The sequence below is a fragment of the Pseudophryne corroboree genome, chromosome 12 (assembly GCF_028390025.1).
Source record: "Pseudophryne corroboree isolate aPseCor3 chromosome 12, aPseCor3.hap2, whole genome shotgun sequence".
In the NCBI taxonomy this organism is placed as follows: Eukaryota; Metazoa; Chordata; class Amphibia; order Anura; family Myobatrachidae; genus Pseudophryne; species Pseudophryne corroboree.
In genome coordinates this window covers 115,276,386-115,299,991 of record NC_086455.1, presented here as the reverse complement: position 1 = coordinate 115,299,991, position 23,606 = coordinate 115,276,386, and the positions used below count along the sequence as shown (strand labels likewise).

Below are 23,606 nucleotides of genomic sequence, written 5' to 3'. Positions count from 1 at the left end.
TCCCATTTTTTACACATTGCGGCAGCCAGTCCCATTTTACACATTGCGGCAGCCAGTCCCATTTTTTACACATTGCGGCAGCCAGTCCCATTTTTTACACATTGCGGCAGGCGGTGTCCGAGAGAGAGAGAGAGAGAGAGAGAGACAGAGAGACAGAGAGAGAGAGAGAGAGGGGGGGGGGGGGGGATATACTTACCTTCTCCCCGCTGACAGGCTCCTCGTGCTGCTCCCTCGGTGGCGGCAGTGAGATGAGAAGGAGGAGGAGGGAGGGGGAGCAGGGAGCCGCAGCAGCGCTATGTTATTGGTAGTAAGCGCCGCTGCAGCATCCCCATCTCCTTCTGTATTGGCTGCCGGGCAGCCAATACGGAAGGAGAGGGGGATGCTGCAGCGGCGCTTACTACCAATAACATAGCGCTGCTGCGGCTCCCTGCTCCCCCTCCCTCCTCCTCCTTGTCCGCTGCCTCCGGCGCTGGTGTCTCTCCTCCAGCGCGGCGCACGGCGCACACAGAGGCGGCATGTAATGAGTCAATTTGACTCATTACATGCCGCTGGCCGTGCGCCCCCAGGGCAACTGCGCTGTGTGCCAAGCCCCCTTGGCACACACGTAGTTACGGCTCTGGTATCTGGCACTGTGGGGGCATATCTGGCACTGGGGGCATTAATGTATCTATCACTGTGGAGGCATATCTGGCACTGGGGGCATTAATGTATCTGGCACTGTGGGGGCATATCTGGCACTAGGGGCATTAATGTATCTGGCACTGTGGGGGCATATCTGGCACTAGGGGCATTAATGTATCTGACACTGTGGGGGGCAATAATGTATCTGGCACTGTGTGGGCACTTATGCATCTGGCACTGCGGGCATTTATGCATCTGGCACTGGGGGCATTTATGTATCTGGCACTGGGGGCATTTATGTATCTGAACTGTGGGTGCATATCTGGCACTGTGTGGCCATTTATGTAGCTGGCACTGCTGGGGGGCATGTCACGTGTAGCTGGCACTGCTGGGGGGGCATGTCACGTGTAGCTGGCGCTGCTGGGGGGGCATGTCACGTGTAGCTGGCGCTGCTGGGGGGGCATGTCACGTGTAGCTGGCACTGCTGGGGGGGCATGTCACGTGTAGCTGGCCCTGCTGCGGGGCATGTCATGTGTAGCTGGCACTGCTGGGGGGCATGTCATGTCTATCTGGCACTGCACATTATGTGTATCTGGCACTGTACTGGAGACATTGTGTGTAAGGAACACTACTGTGGCTATGTGTAAGGCTGCTAATTGTGTGAAAATATATTTATAGTTTGATGATATGAAGTTACGAGACCATGCCCACTTTTCCAGAGGCCACGCCCACTTTTCCTTCGGGGCGCGCATGGGGGGGGGGGGGAGGGGGCGCTTTTAAATTTTCTCGCTCAGGGTGCTAGTAGGCCTGGAGCCGGCCCTGTCCTTACGGAGTTCCCAGCATCCACTAGGACGTCAGAGAAATATATATATATATATATATATATATATATATATACACACACACACATAGAAAAACAATATATATATTGCCTGGAATATAGAATTTTGTGCTTAAACTGTCCAAAATGAAGCTGATCATTTTCCCTCCTCCCACAGTCACCACTCCCCCCCCCCCCCCCCAAAATCCCCTTACCTTCAATGTTTCATCAATCACACAAGCACACTGGCCAACTCTCTCAATAGACGATGCCCAATGCCAGTGATGGGGAACCTTGGCACTCCAGCTGTTGTTGAACTACACATCCCAGCATGCCCTGCTACAGGGTTAGCATGGCCAAATAGCAAAACTGTAGTAGGACATGCTGAGATGTGTCGTTCTACAACAGCTGGAGCCAAGATTCCCCATCACTGCCCTATGCTGTACTCCGCACTACTTACCCCGAAATCTCCCTTACCTTCAACATTTCATCAGTCACACAAGCGCCCTGTCCAAGCTTCTTGCTAGGCGGTGCCCTACGCTTGACTCGGCCCCCCCTTCCCCCAATAAAAGAGAATGCCTGGTTCTCGGATGGTGAAGAAGATACTCCAATGGTGTGGACTCCAAGCTTTGCATGCGGCTGCTTAAGTAAGTTTATACTATAGCTAAAAGAACCAACACACTTTTCTGACAAGTCCTGAGACACGAGTAACAGTATGCCATGTATCTCCGCACTAAGTGCTGCTTCCCCTGGATTCGGGGTATCATACAGATTAATATGTGAACTATTTAGGGTTTGTACATAAGTCTCCTATGTGAAAACAAGAGACTTATTACAGTACCAATAGTAAGGTGTAAAATAAATACCCTATAAAGTGGGCAATGCCAGTGAACAGCCTGCAGGCTCTTTCAAGTGATTAGTCATATCTTGCATCTTGAGAAAACCTTCTGGAAACTACAACCAAACTGTCTTACTTTCCACCTACATATGTATCGTGCTAAGGAGGGAAATTACAGAGTGAACTACGTTGTTTGTCAGACTGAAATATTTTAACAATTCCAAAAATGTCTTCATGCCTTGGTCAAGAAATGTGTGTTAGGCGGGAATAATAGGTTTTATTTCAGATCACAGGTGTTATGTAATACAGTAGATCCGCTTTTTATGCTGCTTTTCCTTGCCCCGTTCCCTTCCAGCACATGAATAACGGTGGCATGTTTCCCACTGTTGGAACCTGATCAAGTCGATAGGCTTTAGGCAGTTAAGTTACTAGAAAAGTGCAAACCCGCCCCGGTGTGTAATTCCACCAATCCACATATATAGCGAAATTACTTCATATTGGAGCTAATACAGAGCATTTCATATGGGTGCTTTTGATGATGAAGTCAGGTAGGTGACAAGACTAAAGCACTGGGCAACTTAGACCTTGTTATATCGGCTGGTGACTGTATGAGACTGAGGGCTGAACTCTCAGATAAACCTATAATCCTGTATTGTTTTATGTGTGTGTTTCTTCATATTAAACATTACTGAATTATCTGACATATTACACTATGGTCTTGTATCATGTTTTATTGAGAAGAACTCCAGGAGGAAGGAAGAGTGATTGGAGGAAGATCCCCTACAATTTCTGGTTTATATAAACCAAACACATTCTTAATTGGTACGGGGTCATGGGCCTAATTCCGACCTGATCGCAGCAGCAACTTTGTTAGCAGTTGGGCAAAACCATATGCACTGCAGGGGAGGAAGATATAACATGTGCAGAGAGAGTTAGATTTGGGTGGGGTGTGTTAAAACTGAAATCTAAATTACAGTATAAAACTAAAGCAGCCAGTATTTATCCTGCACAGAAACAATATAACCCACCCAAATCTAACTCTCTCTGCACATGTTATATCTGCCCCCCTGCAGTGCACATGGTTTTGCCCATCTGCTAACAAAGTTGCTGCTACGATCAGGTCTGAATTAGGCCCCATGTTTTACAGTTTTGGCTGGATTTACATGAATTTATTGAATATACTGCCCTAAGAGGTGCTACACATATAGGCTTGTCATAAAATACCCTTAAACAGGAACACCTATGTAATAAATACAGTTCTGTGGCTGGCTAAATTAAAGCCTGCAGTTCACTTGGTTTTAATCAGCCACAGAACCTGTGTAAATCATAGGTGTTCTGGATTAAAGGGATATTTACGGCAAGCCTACACACAGACATACACACATAAACATATATATATATTTACTATATTGTGTACATGGGTGTATGTGTGTACTTACAATCCATGAAATTTAACGGGTGATTGCAGTAAACATTTCTGGACCAAGTGCACTGTTTAGTGTGAATATGCTAGACCACAGGTTCTCAAACTCGGTCCTCAGGACCCCACACGGTGCATGTTTTGCAGGACTCCTCACAGAATCACAAGTGACATAATTAGCTCCACCTGTGGACCTTTTAAAATGTGTCAGTGAGTAACTAATACACCTGTGCACCTGCTGGGTTACCAGCAAAACATGCACTGTGTGGGGTCCTGAGGACAGAGTTTGAGAACCACTGTGCTAGACCAATGGCTCCCAAACTCAGTCCTCAAGGATCCACAGCAGTTCATGTTTTCCAGGTCTCTTCACAAAATTAGAAGTGATATAATAAGCTCCACCTGTGGATCTTTTAAAATGTGACAATGAGAGATGAATACACCTGTGCACCTGCTAGATCACCTGGAAAACATGAACTGTTGGGGGTCTTTGAGCACCGAGTTTGGGAACCAAGGGCAGCATGGCAATGAAGCCAGTTACATAACAGATGTCACGTAGATACAATGATCTGCATTACTAATGGCAGCTGATGTCTCCAGACAGCTGCAGCATTCACAATACAGTTATAATCTCAAACAGACAATGATTTTGTGTTATTTTGTTGCTATTATTTCAACACTTGCAGGCAATAGTGTCAGTTACAGTAACTGCGTGTGATTCTGGAATCTTCCGTTTTGCGGTTGGATAGCTAATCGGCTAATGCTGATACTTCTACCTTCAATTCCAAAGTTCATTCATTCGTTCCCTGAAGAAACCACAAGCTTTCTATGGAGACACATTGCAGTCACTTCTAGACAGACTTTGCTTCTGTTTTCTAACTATGCAGCTTGTTACACTGTAGTATCTCCTATATATTTGGCTACATCTGTGACTCTGTGCCTGCCCGTAACGCTGGGTGGAGTCACAGCGGTGGGCGGAGTCAGCAAGTCTCTGCTCCTGCTACCTGTCCATCTCTCTCTCCCCTCCCCCCACCCATCAGCAGCTCTGACTCCCCGGCCGCGGCGCCGGGCCAACAACAACGGCTGATGCCGCCCCCGGCATACACATTAGGAGGGACGGGTGGCGCAGGAGAAGGCTTTCATAGCCCTCCCTGCCCCGCGTACACACACCTGCCGCCTCCACCGCACACATCCAGCTGTCCGCTCTCCTGCTGTGACAGGAGCCGAGTGCTGCAGTGACGTCATCTCCTGCAGCACTCGCCTCCTGTCACAGAGAAGAGCCGCCACCCACACTCCAGTCTCCGGGGGCTGCCAGCATCTACAGGCAAGCTGGAAACACCCCCGGAGCGAGAGAGAACATACCCACGAGGCCACGCCCCTTTCACAGCAGGCCACGCCCCCTTTTCGGCAGCGGGGGGGGGTGAGAGATGTGTGTAACAGTAATACTGACCCGGTGACGCCTCTGGACACTACTGTTTACCAGCCTGCAGCAGCCGCCCACAACAACGGTGAGTCCCTCCGGCCATCCTACCCACTGATTCCATGTGTGGTCCCCACTTTACAAATGTCTCCTCTTCTGGTGCCCTCCCCCTCCACTACTTTCCCCCCTCTCTTCATCAGCTTCCTCACTGGGGACCCTCCCTGCCGACCCGCGTCTCTATATCCCCTCCTTACCGCCCCGCGTCTCTACATCCCCTCCCTACCGCCCCGCGTCTTTCTATCCCATCCCTACCGCCCTGCGTCTCTATATCCCCTCCCTACCGCCCCGCGTCTCTCTATCCCCTCCCAGCCGCCCTGCTTCTCTGTATCCCCTCCCTACCGCCCCGCGTCTCTCTATCCCCTCCCAGCCGCCCCGCCTCTCTGTATCTACCTGCTGACCCGCGTCTCTGTATCCCCTCCCTAACACCCTGCATCTCTGTATCCCCTCCCTACCGCCCCACGTCTCTCTATCCCCTCCCTACCGGCCCGCGTCTCTGTATCTCCTCCCTAACGCCCGCGTCTGTCTATCCCCTCCCTACCGCCCACGTCTCTCTATCCCCTCCCTACCGCCCCGCATCTCTCTATCCCCTCCCTACCGCCCTGCGTCTCTCTATCCCCTCCCTACCGCCCTGCATCTCTCTATCCCCTCCCTACCGCCCGCATCTCTCTATCCCCTCCCTACCGCCCTGCGTCTCTCTATCCCCTCCCTGCCACCCTGCGTCTCTCTATCCCCTCCCTACCGCCCGCGTCTCTCTATCCCCTCCCAACCGCCCTGCGTCTCTCTATCCCCTCCCTACTGCCCCGCGTCTCTCTATCCCCTCCCAGCCGCCCCGCCTCTCTGTATCCTCTACCTGCTGCCCAGCGTCTCTGTATCGCCTCCCCAACACCCTGCATCTCTGTATCCCCTCCCTACCGCCCACGTCTCTCTATCCCCTCCCTACCGCCCTGCGTCTCTCTATCCCCTCCCTACTGCCCCGCGTCTCTCTATCCCCTCCCAGCCGCCCCGCCTCTCTGTATCCTCTACCTGCTGCCCCGCGTCTCTGTATCCCCTCCCTAACACCCTGCATCTCTGTATCCCCTCCCTACCGCCCCGCGTCTCTCTATCCCCTCCCTACCGCCCCGCGTCTCTCTATCCCCTCCCTACCGTCCCACGTCTCTGTATCCCCTCCTCCCTACGCCTCTGTATCCCCACCCTGCCACCCCGCTTCTCTCTATCCCCTCCCTACCGCCCTGCGTCTCTCTATCCCCTCCCTACAGCCCTGCGTCTCTCTATCCCCTCCCTACAGCCCTGCGTCTCTCTATCCCCTCCCTGCCGCCCTGCGTCTCTCTATCCCCTCCCTACCGCCCCCCTTCTCTCTATCCCCTCCCTACCGGCCCGCGTCTCTCTATCCCCTCCCTACCGCCCCGCGTCTCTGTTTCCCCTCCCTACCGCCCTGCGTCTCTCTATCCCCTCCCTGCCGCCCTGCGTCTCTGTGTGCCCTCCCTACCGCCCTGTGTTTCTGTATCCCCTCCCTACCGCCCCGCGTCTCTGTTTCCCCTCCCTACCGCCCTGCGTCTCTCTATCCCCTCCCTACCGCCCTGCGTCTCTGTGTGCCCTCCCTACCGCCCTGCGTTTCTGTATCCCCTCCCTACCGCTCTGCGTCTCTGTATCCCCTCCCTACCGCCCTGCGTTTCTGTATCCCCTCCCTACCGCCCTGCGTCTCTCTATCCCCTCCCTACCGCCCTGCGTCTCTGTGTGCCCTCCCTACCGCCCTGTGTTTCTGTATCCCCTCCCTACCGCTCTGCGTCTCTGTATCCCCTCCCTACCGCCCTGCGTCTATATATCCCCTCCCTACCGCCCTGCGTCTATATATCCCCTCCCTACCGCTCTGCGTCTCTGTATCCCCTCCCTACCGCCCTGTGTCTCTGTATCCCCTCCCTACCGCTCTGCGTCTCTGTATCCCCTCCCTACCGCCCTGTGTCTCTGTATCCCCTCCCTACCGCTCTGCGTCTCTGTATCACCTCCCTACCGCTCTGCGTTTCTGTATCCCCTCCCTACGGCCCTGCGTTTCTGTATCCCCTCCCTACCGCCCCGCGTCTCTGTATCCCCTCCCTACCCCCCTGTATCCCATACACGGTCCATACCACTGGCTCCTGTATACCTCCCTGACAAACCCTCACCAGGAGTACAGGAGCCATAACCCCCTGCGGTGCCCCCCATAGTTACCGGTATATCGGTGATGCTCCGCTCTGCCGCCTCCTCCCTATCCCTCACACAGCAAGCGCAGGGCGCAAGCCCAGCACCGAGCACATGACCGCGCTGTCCATGCCCATTGGCCCTGGTACTAGCTCCAGCCATCGCCCCCTCCTCCTACTGCATCTGAGGGGGGCGCGCACATAGCGCATGCAGAGGGGACTGGTGCACCTGCGGCCGCGTGGAGACCTTGCGTGTGCAACATGTCCGTGTTGCTACACCTGAAGGATGGTACGGTGTAGAGAGAGGACACAGCTGCCCCTGCTCCGCATTGTACCAGCACTCCCCTCTGTGTCTAATAACACCATTTACCTCTTCATGCGGGTATGTCTTTATCACATACATCCTTATCCGTGTCCTATATATTGTTACAAATAAAATGACATAGGTATAGGTCCCGCACCCCCTCCCCCCACACCTGCATCCACCACCCCACCCACTCGCAGCATCTACATACTTCCTGCCTCATCCGCGGTCCCCCCCGCACCCGCTACATTCTGTACATCGTGCTCTGCAGGCACTGTTCACGCCGTCGCAAGGGGCTACGCCCCCTTCACCATTGGAAGCACTTTCGTCATGCAATATTTAACCACTAACAAACCTAGGAATGCAGGTAATACTCATAAAAATATTGAACCAAAACCAAGGCGTGCAGGGGTTAAGGGGGCGTAGCCCCTTTTGACGGTGTGAAGAGCGCCCGTAGGGCGCGATGAAGCACCTAGTAACTATATAATTGTTGGAGTTTCCAGACATCCACTGAACATCATCAGCATAGGCAGGCCAGCGCTATACATGTGAGCCGTAATGAGAAGAGAAAATAGCACTTACTGTATTTAGCTATGTGTCTCTATTTTATTACAGGTCTGTGAACATTAGCTACCTGGAAGTGGAGTCTGTGTGGTTTGTGAGTCAATTTCACAAGACCTATATTCCTAGGTCCCCAATTTTACTTTGGGAGAAAATATCAGTGAAAGTACATAATGGACTGTGTTTGTGCTTTACTGTATATATGTATACATTATTTACTGCTCATGTAAACCTACTTGATTCGTTGTATAATTAATATTATGATGCTTTATTAAAGGATTGTTACTAGCCATCTCAAACACAGTGTTGGGTCTGCGCTAAAGGAGCCATGTAATACTCAGAAATGGCTGCGCTCTCTCAGTCATGCGCAGTGCGAGTCAGGAAACCTCCCTCTCACCCCTCCTAGTGGCTCCCACTGCTACAACAGGCAGAACGGGACATTACATATGCAAATGTTTACCCCATTAATTCCAGTTGTCTTTTAATGATGAAATGAACATATTTGCTTTGCACTTTATATGTTGTGTTTACACCGACATTTATAGTAGCAAGGGAACATGCCGCTACTCTCTATTTAATGGAGAAGGGTGGCTGCTGGAAAACAAGAAGAGTAACTCACTTCTGGTGTGGTCTTCCGGAATGTGTCTTCCCCTCGGATGATGCTGTCAATGACTGCCGTCTTCAGTGTGCTGTATTCCTCTGGCTTCAGGTGAATGGACTCCAGCTGCTCTTTACACGCATGACAGTTGCCGCTAGATACAGTATGACAGGATTTCTGATTTACTTTAAGAACTTTAGACAAAACATGAGTACGTGCAATACAACCACTACAAACCTATACTGTTCATTTATGTGCAAGCATCAAAAGAACGTATGGGGTATATCACTAAGGGGCTGATTCCGAGTCACACAAGGGAATGCCTGTTTCAGTTGGCTCTCTGGCACCTGACATCGGGTAGGTGTAAGTGCATGAAGAGGTATGTATAGTTATCATTCGGTTAGCAATTCGGCCACTTTCGGACCTATGGGGGTCATTCCGAGTTGATCGTAGCTGTGCTAAATTTAGCACAGCCACAATCATCTTCCCTGACATGCAGGGGGGACGCCCAGCACAGGGCTAGTCCACCCCGCATGTCAGTCCGGCTTCCCCCCCATCCCCCCCCCGCACAAATACAAAGGCATCGCCGCTGTGGAGTAACTCCCGTCCAGCGCAGCTCCTGCGGCAGGCCGGGAGTTGATCGTCGCTGCCACTGGCCGCAGCGGCTGCGTGAGACATCACACAGCCGCCACGGCCCGCCCCCCCCCCCAACGGTCCAGCCACGCCTGCGTTGGCTGGACCCCGCCCCCTAAACGCCACCGTCCAGCCCCCTCCCGCCTTGCAACCGCCTCTGCCTGTCAATCAGGCAGAGGCGATCGCTACTGAACGACGGCCTTCCAATCACTAGGAATCAGCAACATTGCTCATCAATATTCATGAGACATGATCATTAAAGAGACGGCGCTGTTTTGTTAGCTGGCCGCACACCTATAGATCATGTTTCCAACCAGCCAGCTAGCTGTACTGAAGAACAGTGCCGAGTGCCGCCCCCTCTCGGACCCCCATACACTGCAGCATCTCAATCATGCTGTGGCTGACAGGGGGCTGCAAGGGACATTGCAAAACCCGTTCTGTACATGCGCAGACCCCCAAACATCGTATTTGTACGTAAACCGTAGGGTTTGCATGCAAATGTGAATACTAAAGCCAATACTATTTTATCTCAAGAAACCGCTGTGGTTACCATTCACAATAGATGGTTTTAATAAGAATGTTAGACGTCTTCATGTGCACAGTATTGTGTTAGTACATATTAATCGATCAGAATGACAGAATGCAGGTATTTCCATAGCTATACAATATTGTACACGTTTAAAAATGGAGAAATGATTTCATGAAAATGAAAAGAACAAGTGAACCCTCTACTGGCCATTAGTATGTATTGCAGCTTGTGTGTTTAAAGCATGCTAATTATGCTGCCTGGGAGGCATTTCATATATCGCCTGTCGGGATCCCGGCGCTCACCATACGTACGCCGGAATCCCGACAGCCGGCATACCGACAACTATTATCCCTCTTAGGGTGTCCACGACACCCCTGGAGGGAGAATAAATAGCGTGGTGCTTGTAGCGCACCCACAGCTAGGCGAGCGCAGCACGCCAGCAAGGGGCTCTTTTGCGCTTACCCCGCTACATGCATGTCGGCGGATGGAATCTCGGCCCCAGGATGCTGGGCGCCGGGATCCCAAGCGCTGGCATAACATACTACACCCATGCTCCCCTATTGCTAGCAGCCAACTTGCTATGCGTGCGTTAGGAAACTTTTTGGTTATTTAACAGCTGTATCGCTTTTGCTTTTTAGATATAAGAGGGCAGGAAATACTATTTTAAAACTCGCATTAAAATGATCACTAATCTCCAAAATTTAATTTTTCATAAATGTGGAAGTAGGCAATATACATTCTGCAGTGTTATCCTTATATTACACTGGAGCTCCGTTAAAAAAAAGGAAGGAAATATCTTCCCACGCCTCTAGAGACAGCTCTAAAGGGGGGGTACACACGGAGAGATCCATGCTTAAATTCTAAGAAATCTGACTAGACTGCTTAGAAATTCTCTCTCCGTGTGTAGGGTGCAGGCGATAGCGATGTGCAGGAATCGCCGTCTCTAGATTTGGCATGCATGCCAAATCTAGTGACATCGCTCATTTCACCGCTGGGTGAAATGGGTGCGCCCCGCCCCACCCCCCAACGCTCAGCACACATTGTGCTGATAGCGGCCTGCATATGAATAAACCAATCCTCACTGTGCACTTCTGTGAACCATGTCTGCATACTGTAGCTCTCAGACAACGTCTGTGGGCACTGTGGACATATGTAGTTAATTATAAACACTCTAGATAATTAATGTAGATTATACTCATTAATAAGGCTGTTTGCCCAGTGGTGTTTAGAATAAAGCTTTTGCAGGCTAGTAACAACACTTAAACTGATATGGGTATGAAACTTATTGGTCTCAATCAGGGGCAGACTGGCCATCTAGCACGTCTGGCAAAGTGTGATCACAGAGTTGAATACCGCTGTTGTAGAGCCCCAGTCCATCCTAGTCACAATGATTCCATACCCAGTTACACTTCAGTCTGTGCATACACACAAACACATAAGTTTGGGCCTAATAAGCTCCAGAAATATTTATATTTGTGATTATTATCACTATATAGTTTGTGTGTGTCAACACGTATTTACATCTTGTCACTCTAACACCGGGCACTATTAGAGTATTTAAGTGGAATTAGAAGAGAAAATAAAAAAAAGGACACAGCTTCTCGGTATCCGTTCAAATGGTCGACAATGTTAAGGTCGACCACTATTGGTCGACAGTAACATGGTCGACGCATAGTAACATAGTATTTGAGGTTGAATAGAGGCAAATTGCCCATCGTGTTCAACCTGTTTTAAGTTGTGATGATTCTACATACCCGCTGAATAACGTTTTATGACTAGTTAGCTACTATAACTCATGTTACCCCCGGATTAACCACGTTGATATTTTAAGTATTATAACCTTGGATAGCTTTTTCATTCAGAAATGTATCCATTCCTTTTTTAAATCCAATTACAGAGTCCGCCATTACCACCTTCCCTGGCAGGGAATTCCACATCCTGATTGCCCTAAAGGTGAAGAACCCTTTCCTCCATTGCGTTCTGAGCTTTCTCTCCTCCAGTCGCATCGAGTGCCCACGTGTCCTAAACTGTGTACTTTTAATAAATAATTCCTCTGATAACTCTTTGTGATGTCCCTTTACATATTTGAAGATATTAATAATATCTCCTCTTAGGCGCCTCTTTTCTAGTGTATACATATTCAGCCTAGTAAGTCTTTCCTTATAGTCCAGTCCTTCTAGGCCTTTAATCAATTTAGTAGCTCGCCTTTGAACACTTTCGAGTTCACTGATGTCTTTTTTATACAATGGTGCCCAAAACTGAACACAATATTCCAGGTGCGGACGTACCAATGCCTTATACAGCAGCATGATTACATCCGAGTCCCTTGTCTCAATTCCCCTTTTTATGCACGCTAGCACCTTACTTGCCTTCTTTACTGCGTTTTTACATTGTGTACGGTTATTAAGCCTATTATCAATGAATACCCCCAAATCTTTTTCCAACTCTGTTTCCCCTAGGTGTTCCCCATTTAATATGTAGGATGCAAGTTTGTTTTTAGTCCCAAAATGCATAACCTTGCATTTGACTGTATTGAACCTCATTTTCCATTTAGACGCCCAGAGTTCAAGTTTGGATAGATAATTCTGCAAGGACTCCACATCCAATTCTGAACTAATTACCTTACACAGTTTAGTATCATCTGCAAAGATTGACACTGTGCCTTCCAGGCCTATTTCTAGGTCATTGATAAATATGTTGAACAGTAGTGGTCCGAGTACGGACCCTTGTGGTATTCCGCTGACTACTGGGGACCAGGTTGAGGACTTCCCGTTGACCACTACTCGCTGTACCCTGCTATCCAACCAGCTGCTTATCCATGTGCAAATAGTTTTTCCTAGGCCAATCTCCTTTAATTTGATCATCAGTCTCCTGTAAGGAACTGTATCGAAGGCCTTTGCAAAATCTAGGAAGACCACATCCACTGCTTTTCCTTGATCAAGATTATTGCTCACTTCCTCGTAGAAGCTAATTAAGTTAGTCTGACATGACCTGTCCCTCACAAACCCATGCTGGTTCTTGCTAATAATCCCAGTGGACTTTAGAGACTCCTGTATGACGTCCCTTAGAATTCCTTCCAATATTTTCCCCACTACAGATGTTAAACTAACTGGTCTGTAGTTTCCCGGAAGATTTTTGGATCCCTTTTTAAATAATGGCACTACCTCAGCTATACGCCAATCCTTCGGTACCATGCCTGATCTAATTGAACTATTGAAAATCAAGTATAGGGGTCGTGCTAGTTGTGAACTAAGCTCCATAAGAACCCTCGGGTGAAGTACATCAGGACCAGGTGATTTATTAATCTTAATTTTGCTTAGTCTCTCCCGGACTACTTCTTCGCTTAAACAAGTATCTAACCATGAATCATTACTGTCACAATTGTTATGCTCTACTCCCACCATCAGTTCTTCACTGGTGAATACTGATGAAAAGAATTTGTTCAGTTTTTCCGCTTTTATTTCATCATCATTTATCAATTCTCCTAATTCATCTTTTAATGGACCTATAGTCTCCTTTTTTAACCGTTTATGTATTTAAAAAACTTTTTAGGATTGGTTTTACTCTCTCGCATGAAAATGGTCGACGCATGAAAAGGTCGACATGGCTTTTTAAAAATAAATTACATCTGTAACTTTTTCATACTTTACCATCCATGTGGACTAAGATTGGGAATAGTAACCTGAGCCGAGCACAGCGAGGCACCTTGCCCGCAGCATGGCGAGCGAAGCGAGCCATGCAAGGGGATGTGGTACACTAATTGGGGTTCCTGTTCATTTTACCGAAAAAATGACACCAAAAACAGTCCAAACATCCATGTGAACCATTTGTCCATGGCGACCATGTCACTGTCGACCAATACTGGTCGACCTAATGACTGTCAACCTTAACATTGTCGACCATTCATACCGGAACCCAGCTTCTAAGGTCAGGTGAACCCCTCGCTGCATGTAACAGTATTGCACAGGAGATCCTCAATGCCATTATGATAAAAGACACTGCAAGCAGGGGAGATGGATTTCTCTATCGTCCTTGTGGATGCTGGGGTTCCTGAAAGGACCATGGGGAATAGCGGCTCCGCAGGAGACAGGGCACAAAAAGTAAAGCTTTCCGATCAGGTGGTGTGCACTGGCTCCTCCCCCTATGACCCTCCTCCAGACTCCAGTTAGATTTTTGTGCCCGGACGAGAAGGGTGCAATCTAGGTGGCTCTCCTAAAGAGCTGCTTAGAGAAAGTTTAGCTTAGGTTTTTTATTTTACAGTGAGTCCTGCTGGCAACAGGATCACTGCAACGAGGGACTTAGGGGAGAAGGAGTGAACTCACCTGCGTGCAGGATGGATTGGCTTCTTGGCTACTGGACATCAGCTCCAGAGGGACGATCACAGGTACAGCCTGGATGGTCACCGGAGCCGCGCCGCCGGCCCCCTTGCAGATGCTGAAGTAAGAAGAGGTCCAGAATCGGCGGCTGAAGACTCCTGCAGTCTTCTAAAGGTAGCGCACAGCACTGCAGCTGTGCGCCATTTTCCTCTCAGCACACTTCACACGGCAGTCACTGAGGGTGCAGGGCGCTGGGAGGGGGGCGCCCTGGGAGGCAAATGAAAACCTTTTTTGGCGAAAAATACCTCACATATAGCCCCCAGAGGCTATATGGAGATATTTAACCCCTGCCAAGATTCACTAAATAGCGGGAGACGAGCCCGCCGAAAAAGGGGCGGGGCCTATCTCCTCAGCACACAGCGCCATTTTCTCTCACAGAAAGCCTGGAGAGAAGGCTCCCAGGCTCTCCCCTGCACTGCACTACAGAAACAGGGTTAAAACAGAGAGGGGGGGCACTGATTTTGGCGATATTGAGATATATATAAAGATGCTATAAGGGAAAACACTTATATAAGGTTGTCCCTATATAATTATAGCGTTTTGGTGTGTGCTGGCAAACTCTCCCTCTGTCTCCCCAAAGGGCTAGTGTGGGTCCTGTCCTCTGTCAGAGCATTCCCGGTGTGTGTGCTGTGTGTCGGTACGTGTGTGTCGACATGTATGAGGACGATGTTGGTGAGGAGGCGGAGAAATTGCCTGTAATGGTGATGTCACTCTCTAGGGAGTCGACACCGGAATGGATGGCTTATTTAGGGAATTACGTGAGAATGTCAACACGTTGCAAGGTCGGTTGACGACGTGAGACGGCCGACAAACTATTAGTACCGGTCCAGGCGTCTCAGAAACACCGTCAGGGGCGTTAAAAACGCCCATTTACCTCAGTCGGTCGACACAGACACAGACACGGACACTGAATCCAGTGTCGACGGTGAATAAACAAACGTATTTCTCATTAGGGCCACACGTTAAGGGCAATGAAGGAGGTGTTGCATATTTCTGATACTACAAGTACCACAAAAAAGGGTATTATGTGGGAGTGAAAAAACTACCTGTAGTTTTTCCTGAATCAGATAAAATAAAATGAAGTGTGTGATGATGCGTGGGGTTACCCCGATAGCAAATATTGGCGTTATACCCTTTCCCGCCAGAAATTAGGGCGCGTTGGGAAACACCCCTTAGGGTGATAAGGCGCTCACACACTTATCAAGTGGCGTTACCGTCTCCAGATACGGCCGCCCTCAAGGAGCCAGCTGATAGGAAGCTGGAAAGATATCCTAAAAAGTATATACACACATACGGTGGTTATACTGCGACCAGCGATCGCCATCAGCCTGGAGATGCAGTGCTGGGTTGGCTTGGTCGGATTCCCTGACTGAAAATATTTTATTCATATAGAGCATTTAATAGGATGCATTCTATATATATGTACGTGAGATGCACAGAGGGATATTTGCTCTCTGGCATCAAGATAAGTACGTTGTCCATATCACCCAGAAGATGTCATGGACACGACAGTGGTCAGGTGATACAGATCCCATACGGCACATGGAAGTATTGCCGTATAAAGGGAAGGAGTTAGTTGGGGTCGGTCCATCGGACCTGGGGACCACGGCAACAGCTGGGAAATCCAACCTTTTTACCCCAAGTTACATCTCAGCTGAAAAAGACACCGTCTTTTCAGCCTCAATCCTTCCTTTCCCATGAGGGCATGCAGGCAAAAGGCCAGTCATATCTGCCCAGACATAGAGGTAAGGGAAGTAGACTGCAGCAGGCAGCCCCTTCCCAGGAAAAGAAGCCCTCCACCGCGTCTGCCAAGTCCTCAGCATGACGCTGGGGCCATGCAAGCGGACTCAAGGTGGGGGGGTAGTCTCAAGAGTCTCAGCGCGCAGTGGGATCACTCGCAGGTTGACCCCTAGATAGTACAAGTATTATCCCAGGGGTACAGATTGGAGAGTCGAGACATCTTCTCCTCGCAGGTTTCTGAAGTCTGCTTTACCAACGGCTCCCTCCGACAGGGAGGCAGCATTGGAAACAATTCACAAGCTGTATATCCAGCAGGTGATAATCAAAGTACCCCTCCTACAACAAGGAAAAGGGTATTATTTTTCCACACTATATTGTGGTACTGAAGCCAGACGGCTTGGTGAGACATAGTCTAAACTGAAATCTTTGAACACTTACATAAAAGGTTCAAATCGAGATGGAGTCACTCAGAGCAGTGATAGCGAACCGGAAAAAAGGGGACTATATGGTGTCCCTGGACATCAAGGATTACCTCCAGTTTCAAATTTGCCCTTCTCAACAAGGGTACCTCTGGTTCGTGGTACAGAACTGTCAATATCAGTTTCAGACGATGCCGTTTGAATTATCCACGGCACCCCGGGCCTTTTACCAAGGTAATGGCCGAAAAGATGTTTCTTCAAAGAAAAAAGGCATCTAAATTATCCCTTACTTGGACGATATCCTGAAAAGGGCAAGTTCCAGAGAACAGTTGGAGGTCGGAAGAGCACTATCTAAAGTAGTTCTACGACAGCACGACTGGATTCTAAATATTCCAAGAATCGCAGCTGTTTTCCGACGATACGTCTGCTGTTCCTAGGAATGATTCTGGGCATAGTCCAGAAAAAGGTGTTCCTCCGGGAGGAAAAAGCCAAGGAGTTATTCGACCTAGTCAGAAACCTCCTAAAACCAGGCCAAGTATCAGTGCATCAATGCACAGGAGTCCTGGGAAAAATGGTGGCTTCTTACGAAGCGATTCCATTCGGCAGATCTCAGGGGATTTGCTGGACGAATGGTCCGGATCGCATTTTCAGATGCATCAGCGGATAATCCTGTCTCCAAGGACAAGGGTGTCTCTTCTGTGGGGGCTGCAGAGTGCTCATCTTTTAGAGGGCAGCACACTCAGCATTCAGGACTGTGTTCTGGGGACCACGGATACCAGCCTGAGAGGCTGGGGAGTAGTCACACAGGGAAAAAATTTCCAAGGAAGTGTGGTCAAGTCTGGAGACTTCTCTCCACATGAATATACTGGAGCTAAGGGCAATTTACAATGCTCTGAGCCTAGGAAGACTCCTGCTTCAAAGTCAACCGGTGCTGATCCAGTAGGACATCATCATGGCGGTCGCCCACGTTATCAGACGGGGCGACACAAGAAGCAGGAGGGCAATGACAGCAAGGATTCTTCGCTGGGCGGAAAATCATGTGATAACACTGTCAGCAGTGTTCATTCCGGGAGTGGGCAACTGGGAAGATTTCCTCAGCATAAATGAATTCCACCCGGAAAAGTGGAAACTTAATCTGGAAGTTTCCACATGATTGTAAACCGTTGGGAAAGACCAAAGGTGGTTATGATGGCGTCCCACCTGAAGCGCCAGGTCAAGAGACACTCAGGCAATAGCTGGGACGCTCTGGTAACACCGTCGGTGTACCAGTCGGTGTATGTGTTCCATCCTCTGCTTTTCATACCCAATGTATTGAAAATGATAGGAAGGAGAGGAGTAAGAACTATACTCGTGGCTCCGGTTTGGCCAAGAAGGACTTGGTTCCCGGAACTTCAAGAGATACTAAGAAGGGTCTTGATTCGGCAAGAACCGTGTCTGTTCCGGGACTTACCGCAGCTGCGTTGACGCCAAGGCGGGTGAACGCCGGATCCTAAGGGAAAGAGGCATTCCGGAAGAGGTCATCCCTACCCTGGTCAGAGCCAGGAAGGAGGTGACCGCACAACATTATCACCACTTAGGTGAAAATATGTGCCAGGGTGTGAGTCCAGGAAGGCTCCACGGAAGAATTTCAACTAGGTTAATTTCTACATTTCCTGCAAACAGGAGTGTCTATGGGTCTCAAATTGGGTCCATTAAGGTTCAAATTTCGGCCTGTTGATTTTCTTCCAGAAAGAAATTGGCTTCAGTTCCTGAAGTCCAGAAGTTGTTAAGGGAGTACTGCATATACAGCCCCTTTGATGTCTCCAGTGGCACTGGGCGATCTCAACGTAGTTTTGGGATTCCTAAAAAATCACATTGGTTTAAACAACTCAAATCTGTGGATTTGATATATCTCACATGGAAAATGACCATGCTGTTGGTCCTGGCCTCGGCCAGGCGAGTGTCAGAATTGGCGGCTTTATCTCACAAAGCCATATCTGATTGTCCATTCGGACAGAGCAAAGCTGCGGACTCGTCCCCAGTTTCTCCTTAAGGTGGTGTCAGCGTTTCACCTGAACCAGCTTATTGTGGTACCTGCGGCTACTAGGGACTTGGAGGACTCCAAGTTGCTGGATGTTATCAGGGCCCTGAAAATATAGTTTCCAGGTTGGCTGGAGTCAGGAAATCTGACTTGCTGTTTATCCTGTATGCACCCAACAATGCTGGGTGCTTCTGCTTCTAAGCAGTCGATTGCTCGTGGGATTGGTAGCACAATTCAACTTGCACATTCTGTGGCAGGCCTGCCACAGTCTAAATCTGTTAAGGCCCATTCCACAAGGAAGGTGGGCTCATCTTGGGCGGCTGCCCGAGGGGTCTCGGCATTACAACTTTGCCGAGCAGCTACGTGGTCGGGGAAGAAAACGTTTGTAAAATTCTACAAATTTGATACCCTGGCAAAAGAGGACCTGGAGTTCTCTCATTCGGTGCTGCAGAGTCATCCGCACTCTCCCGCCCGTTTGGGAGCTTTGGTATAATCCCCATGGTCCTTTCAGGAACCCCAGCATCCACAAGGACGATAGAGAAAATAAGAATTTACTTACCGATAATTCTATTTCTCGGAGTCCGTAGTGGATGCTGGGCGCCCATCCCAAGTGCGGATTATCTGCAATACTTGTACATAGTTATTGCTAACTAAATCGGGTTATTGTTGTTGTGAGCCATCTTTTCAGAGGCTCCGCTGTTATCATACTGTTAACTGGGTTCAGATCACAGGTTGTACAGTGTGATTGGTGTGGCTGGTATGAGTCTTACCCGGGATTCAAAATTCCTCCCTTATTGTGTACGCTCGTCCGGGCACAGTACCTAACTGGAGTCTGGAGGAGGGTCATAGGGGGAGGAGCCAGTGCACACCACCTGATCGGAAAGCTTTACTTTTTGTGCCCTGTCTCCTGCGGAGCCGCTATTCCCCATGGTCCTTTCAGGAACCCCAGCATCCACTACGGACTCCGAGAAATAGAATTATCGGTAAGTAAATTCTTATTATTACTGTATGTTCCAGACCATTAGAGGAAGCACAAAGATTATTACACCCCGTTCAGAGTGCACCCAGGAAATGGATACGGGTCCTTCCCGGGTGCGACCCGGCATTGGACCCTAAGAACATTCTTCCCGATTCAGCAATATGCCGGGTTGGGATGCCATCAGGGGGGCAGGGATCGCAGCGGCATCAGGGACGGGTGCGGAGGCGGCTCTGGAGATGAGAACATCTCTGCGCCGCCACTCCCTATGCTGTGAACGGGTACCGGGTCGCAGCGACCTAAGTAACCTGTTCACACTGCGCCTGACCTGGTAATAACCCTTCTTTATTACCGGGTCAGGCGGCCCGGAAGGTGGCAGTGACCCTCTTCACACCGCACAGCGACCCGTGTCGACCTGGCAAAATACCGGGTCAATACCGGATTATTTGTACAGTGTAAACAGGGTATTAGATTAGATGAGTACTAGTGGGATGTTCTTATTTACCACATAACCTCTAATTTCGGCCAAAACTATAATAACAGTATTAGATGGAGTTATTCATCAGCAGGGAAGTTCTGGCCTCGTACACACAATGAAGATAATAAAGGAGAAAAGAGAGGTGTTTTTTGGAAGGAACACATGCCAAGAATGCATATACTACTCTTACACTACCATAACACGCTTACCTGCTGGTGACCTTCGTAAGCTGCCCTCTCCAGGATTCATCAGGGATTCTTGGGAAAGATGGAAAAAAATATTTATCCATTTGAGAATACATTTCTAAAATGTGTATATCTTGCAATGTAAGCCATATATTATTTCTATACAGTAAAAAATCCAACTGTATAGTGGACAATGGTCAGCGCTTTGAAAAATCAGATATTAGGACTATATGGGTTAAAATGTATTTATTAGCTGGAGTCACAGTGCTCCGAAAATGAGTTTGCAACAAAGTATAAATATAATGTACAAGTTCTCCAATCTGTATAGTTGTTACAACCTTTCTTATATCCAGGTAGATGTGATTGTACAGGAAATACAGGTGCTTTAAACAGTACCAAACTTATGCATAGCATACATAAAAATATTAAAACAATAATAGATATATTCAGGGGCGGATCCAGGAAAAAATAACAGGGGGGGCACCTTGTGCATGCCGAAGGCGTGCGGCCCCATGAAGGTGTGCGTGGCCTCACAAGAAGGGCATGACCTAGCAACAAGGGTCATGGCCTCAAAGGGAACATCGTATTCGTAAGACGGGAAGAGGGTGACACTTTGGAGAGGCAGCGGGTGACAGGAGAGAGAGGGTGATGGGTTTATAGTGACGCAGGGGAGAGGCAGTGTATGAAAGAAACATAGTGGGAGACGGAGAGGCAGTGGGTGACAGAGAGAGGGTGACGGTGAGAGGCAGAGTGGGTAATACTGGGGAAAGGGTGACGAGGAAAAAGTGGGTGATGCCAGGGAGAGGTGGCAGTGGGTAACAAGGAGAGGGGGAAAGGGAGAGGCAGTGGGTACCTAAGGTCTCTGTAGGAGTAGGAGGGAGTAGTGAGACATTTGTAGTGAGGTTTACAGAGGCATGAAGGGAAAGATTCACTGGGGAAACAAACATTATACACACGGTATGAGCCGAAATTCACATTATAGCACATAGTATGAGACAAAATTCACATTATAGTACACGGTATGAGCCAAAATTCACATTATACCACATGGTATGAGCCGAAATTCACATTATAGCACATAGTATGAGACAAAATTCACATTATAGCACACGGTATGAGCCGAAATTCACATTATAGCACATAGTATGAGACAAAATTCACATTATAGCACACGGTATGAGCCGAAATTCACATTATACCACATGGTATGAGCCGAAATTCACATTATAGCACATAGTATGAGCCAAAATTCACATTATAGCACACGGTATGAGCCAAAATTCACATTATAGCACACGGTATGAGCCGAAATTCACATTATAGCACGCTGAATGAGCCGAAATTCACATTATAGCACGCTGAATGAGCCAAAATTCACATTATAGCACATTGGGGGAAATTTACTAAGCTCCCGATTTTGACCGAGATGCCGTTTTTTCATCAAAGTGTCATCTCGGTAATTTACTAAGCACTAATCACGGCAGTGATGAGGGCATTCGTAATTTTTTGCAAGTTCAGGTAAAAAATTACGAATGAATACACCATCGGTCAAAACGCGGCTGTTTAAGTATGAATCTCGGTCATTTACTAAGAAGTGCAAAGCAAAAAAAGAACAAACACTGCCGTGAAAAATTACAACTCGTAAAAAAGTGCTAAAAAAAACCAGACCTTTTTTTTTTTCCCGTGATTAGATAGGCATGCAGGGATCCATGAGATCCGTGCATGTATATCAATGGGAAGGGGTGGGAAAGTGCTTATTTTGTCAAAAAAAATTGCGTGGGGTCCCCCCTCCTAAGCATAACCAGCCTCGGGCTCTTTGAGCCGATCCTGGTTGCAAAAATATGGGGGAAAAAATGACAGGGGTTCCCCCATATTTAAGCAACCAGCATCGGGCTCTGCGCCTGGTCCTGGTCCCAAAAATACGGGGGACAAAAAGAGTAGGGGTCCCCCGTATTTTTAAAACCAGCACCGGGCTCCACTAGCTGGACAGATAATGCCACAGCCGGGGGTCACTTTTATATAGTGCCCTGCGGCCGTGGCATCAAAAATCCAACTAGTCACTCCTGGCCGGGGTACCCTGGGGGAGTGGGGACCCCTTCAATCAAGGGGTCCCCCCCCCCAGCCACCCAAGGGCCAGGGGTGAAGCCCGAGGCTGTCCCCCCCCATCCAATGGGCTGCGGATGGGGGGGCTGATAGCCTTTGATGTTAAAGAAAAGATATTGTTTTTAGTAGCAGTACTACAAGTCCCAGCAAGCCTCCCCCGCATGCTGGTACTTGGAGAACCACAAGTACCAGCATGCGGCGGAAAAACTGGCCCGCTGGTACCTGTAGTACTACTACTAAAAAAATACCCAAAAAAAGACAAGACACACACACCGTGAAAGTATAATTTTATTACATACATACACACATACATACATACTTACCTTAAGTTCCCACGCAGGTCGGTCCTCTTCTCCAGTAGAATCCAAGGGGTACCTGTTGAAGAAATTATACTCACGAGATCCAGGGGTCCAGGCTCCTCGGCAAATCCAGGGTTAATCCACGTACTTGAAAAAAAAAAAAAAAACGGTGTCCCGACCACGAACTGAAAGGGGACCCATGTTTGCACATGGGTCACCTTTCCACGAATGCCAGAAACCCACTTTGACTTCTGTCTAAGTGGGTTTCTGCAGCCAATCAGGGAGCGCCACGTTGTAGCACTCTCCTGATCAGCTGTGTGCTCTTGTCCTCACTGACAGGCAGCACACGGCAGTGTTACAATGTAGCGCCTATGCGCTACATTGTAACCAATGATGGGAACTTTCAGCTCAGCGGTGACGTCACTTTAGGTCAACCGCAGGGCAGAAAGTTCCCATCATTGGTTACAATGTAGCGCATAGGCGCTACATTGTAACACTGCCGTGTGCTGCCTGTCAGTGAGGACAAGAACACACAGCTGATCAGGAGAGTGCTACAACGTGGCGCTCCCTGATTGGCTGCAGAAACCCACTTAGACAGAAGTCAAAGTGGGTTTCTGGCATTCGTGGAAAGGTGACCCATGTGCAAACATGGGTCCCCTTTCAGTTCGTGGTCGGGACACCGTTTTTTTTTTTTTTTTCAAGTACGTGGATTAACCCTGGATTTGCCGAGGAGCCTGGACCCCTGGATCTCGTGAGTATAATTTCTTCAACAGGTACCCCTTGGATTCTACTGGAGAAGAGGACCGACCTGCGTGGGAACTTAAGGTAAGTATGTATGTATGTGTGTATGTATGTAATAAAATTATACTTTCACGGTGTGTGTGTCTTGTCTTTTTTTGGGTATTTTTTTAGTAGTAGTACTACAGGTACCAGCGGGCCAGTTTTTCCGCCGCATGCTGGTACTTGTGGTTCTCCAAGTACCAGCATGCGGGGGAGGCTTGCTGGGACTTGTAGTACTGCTACTAAAAACAATAT

The 23,606-nt window shown here is 48.8% G+C and overlaps 1 protein-coding gene across 1 annotated transcript in view; it reads right to left on the bottom strand.

The window, feature by feature from the left end:
• The window catches only part of PRORP (protein only RNase P catalytic subunit), a 292,221-nt gene that overhangs the window by 234,644 nt on the left and 33,971 nt on the right, over positions 1-23,606 (bottom strand). Inside the window, exons 2-3 of the mRNA XM_063947896.1 lie at positions 20,194-20,241; positions 8,835-8,967 (exon numbers count right to left, since the gene is read on the bottom strand). Of these exons, the coding sequence (XP_063803966.1) occupies positions 8,835-8,967; positions 20,194-20,241 (181 nt within the window). The remainder of the gene's footprint in view (positions 1-8,834; positions 8,968-20,193; positions 20,242-23,606) is intronic.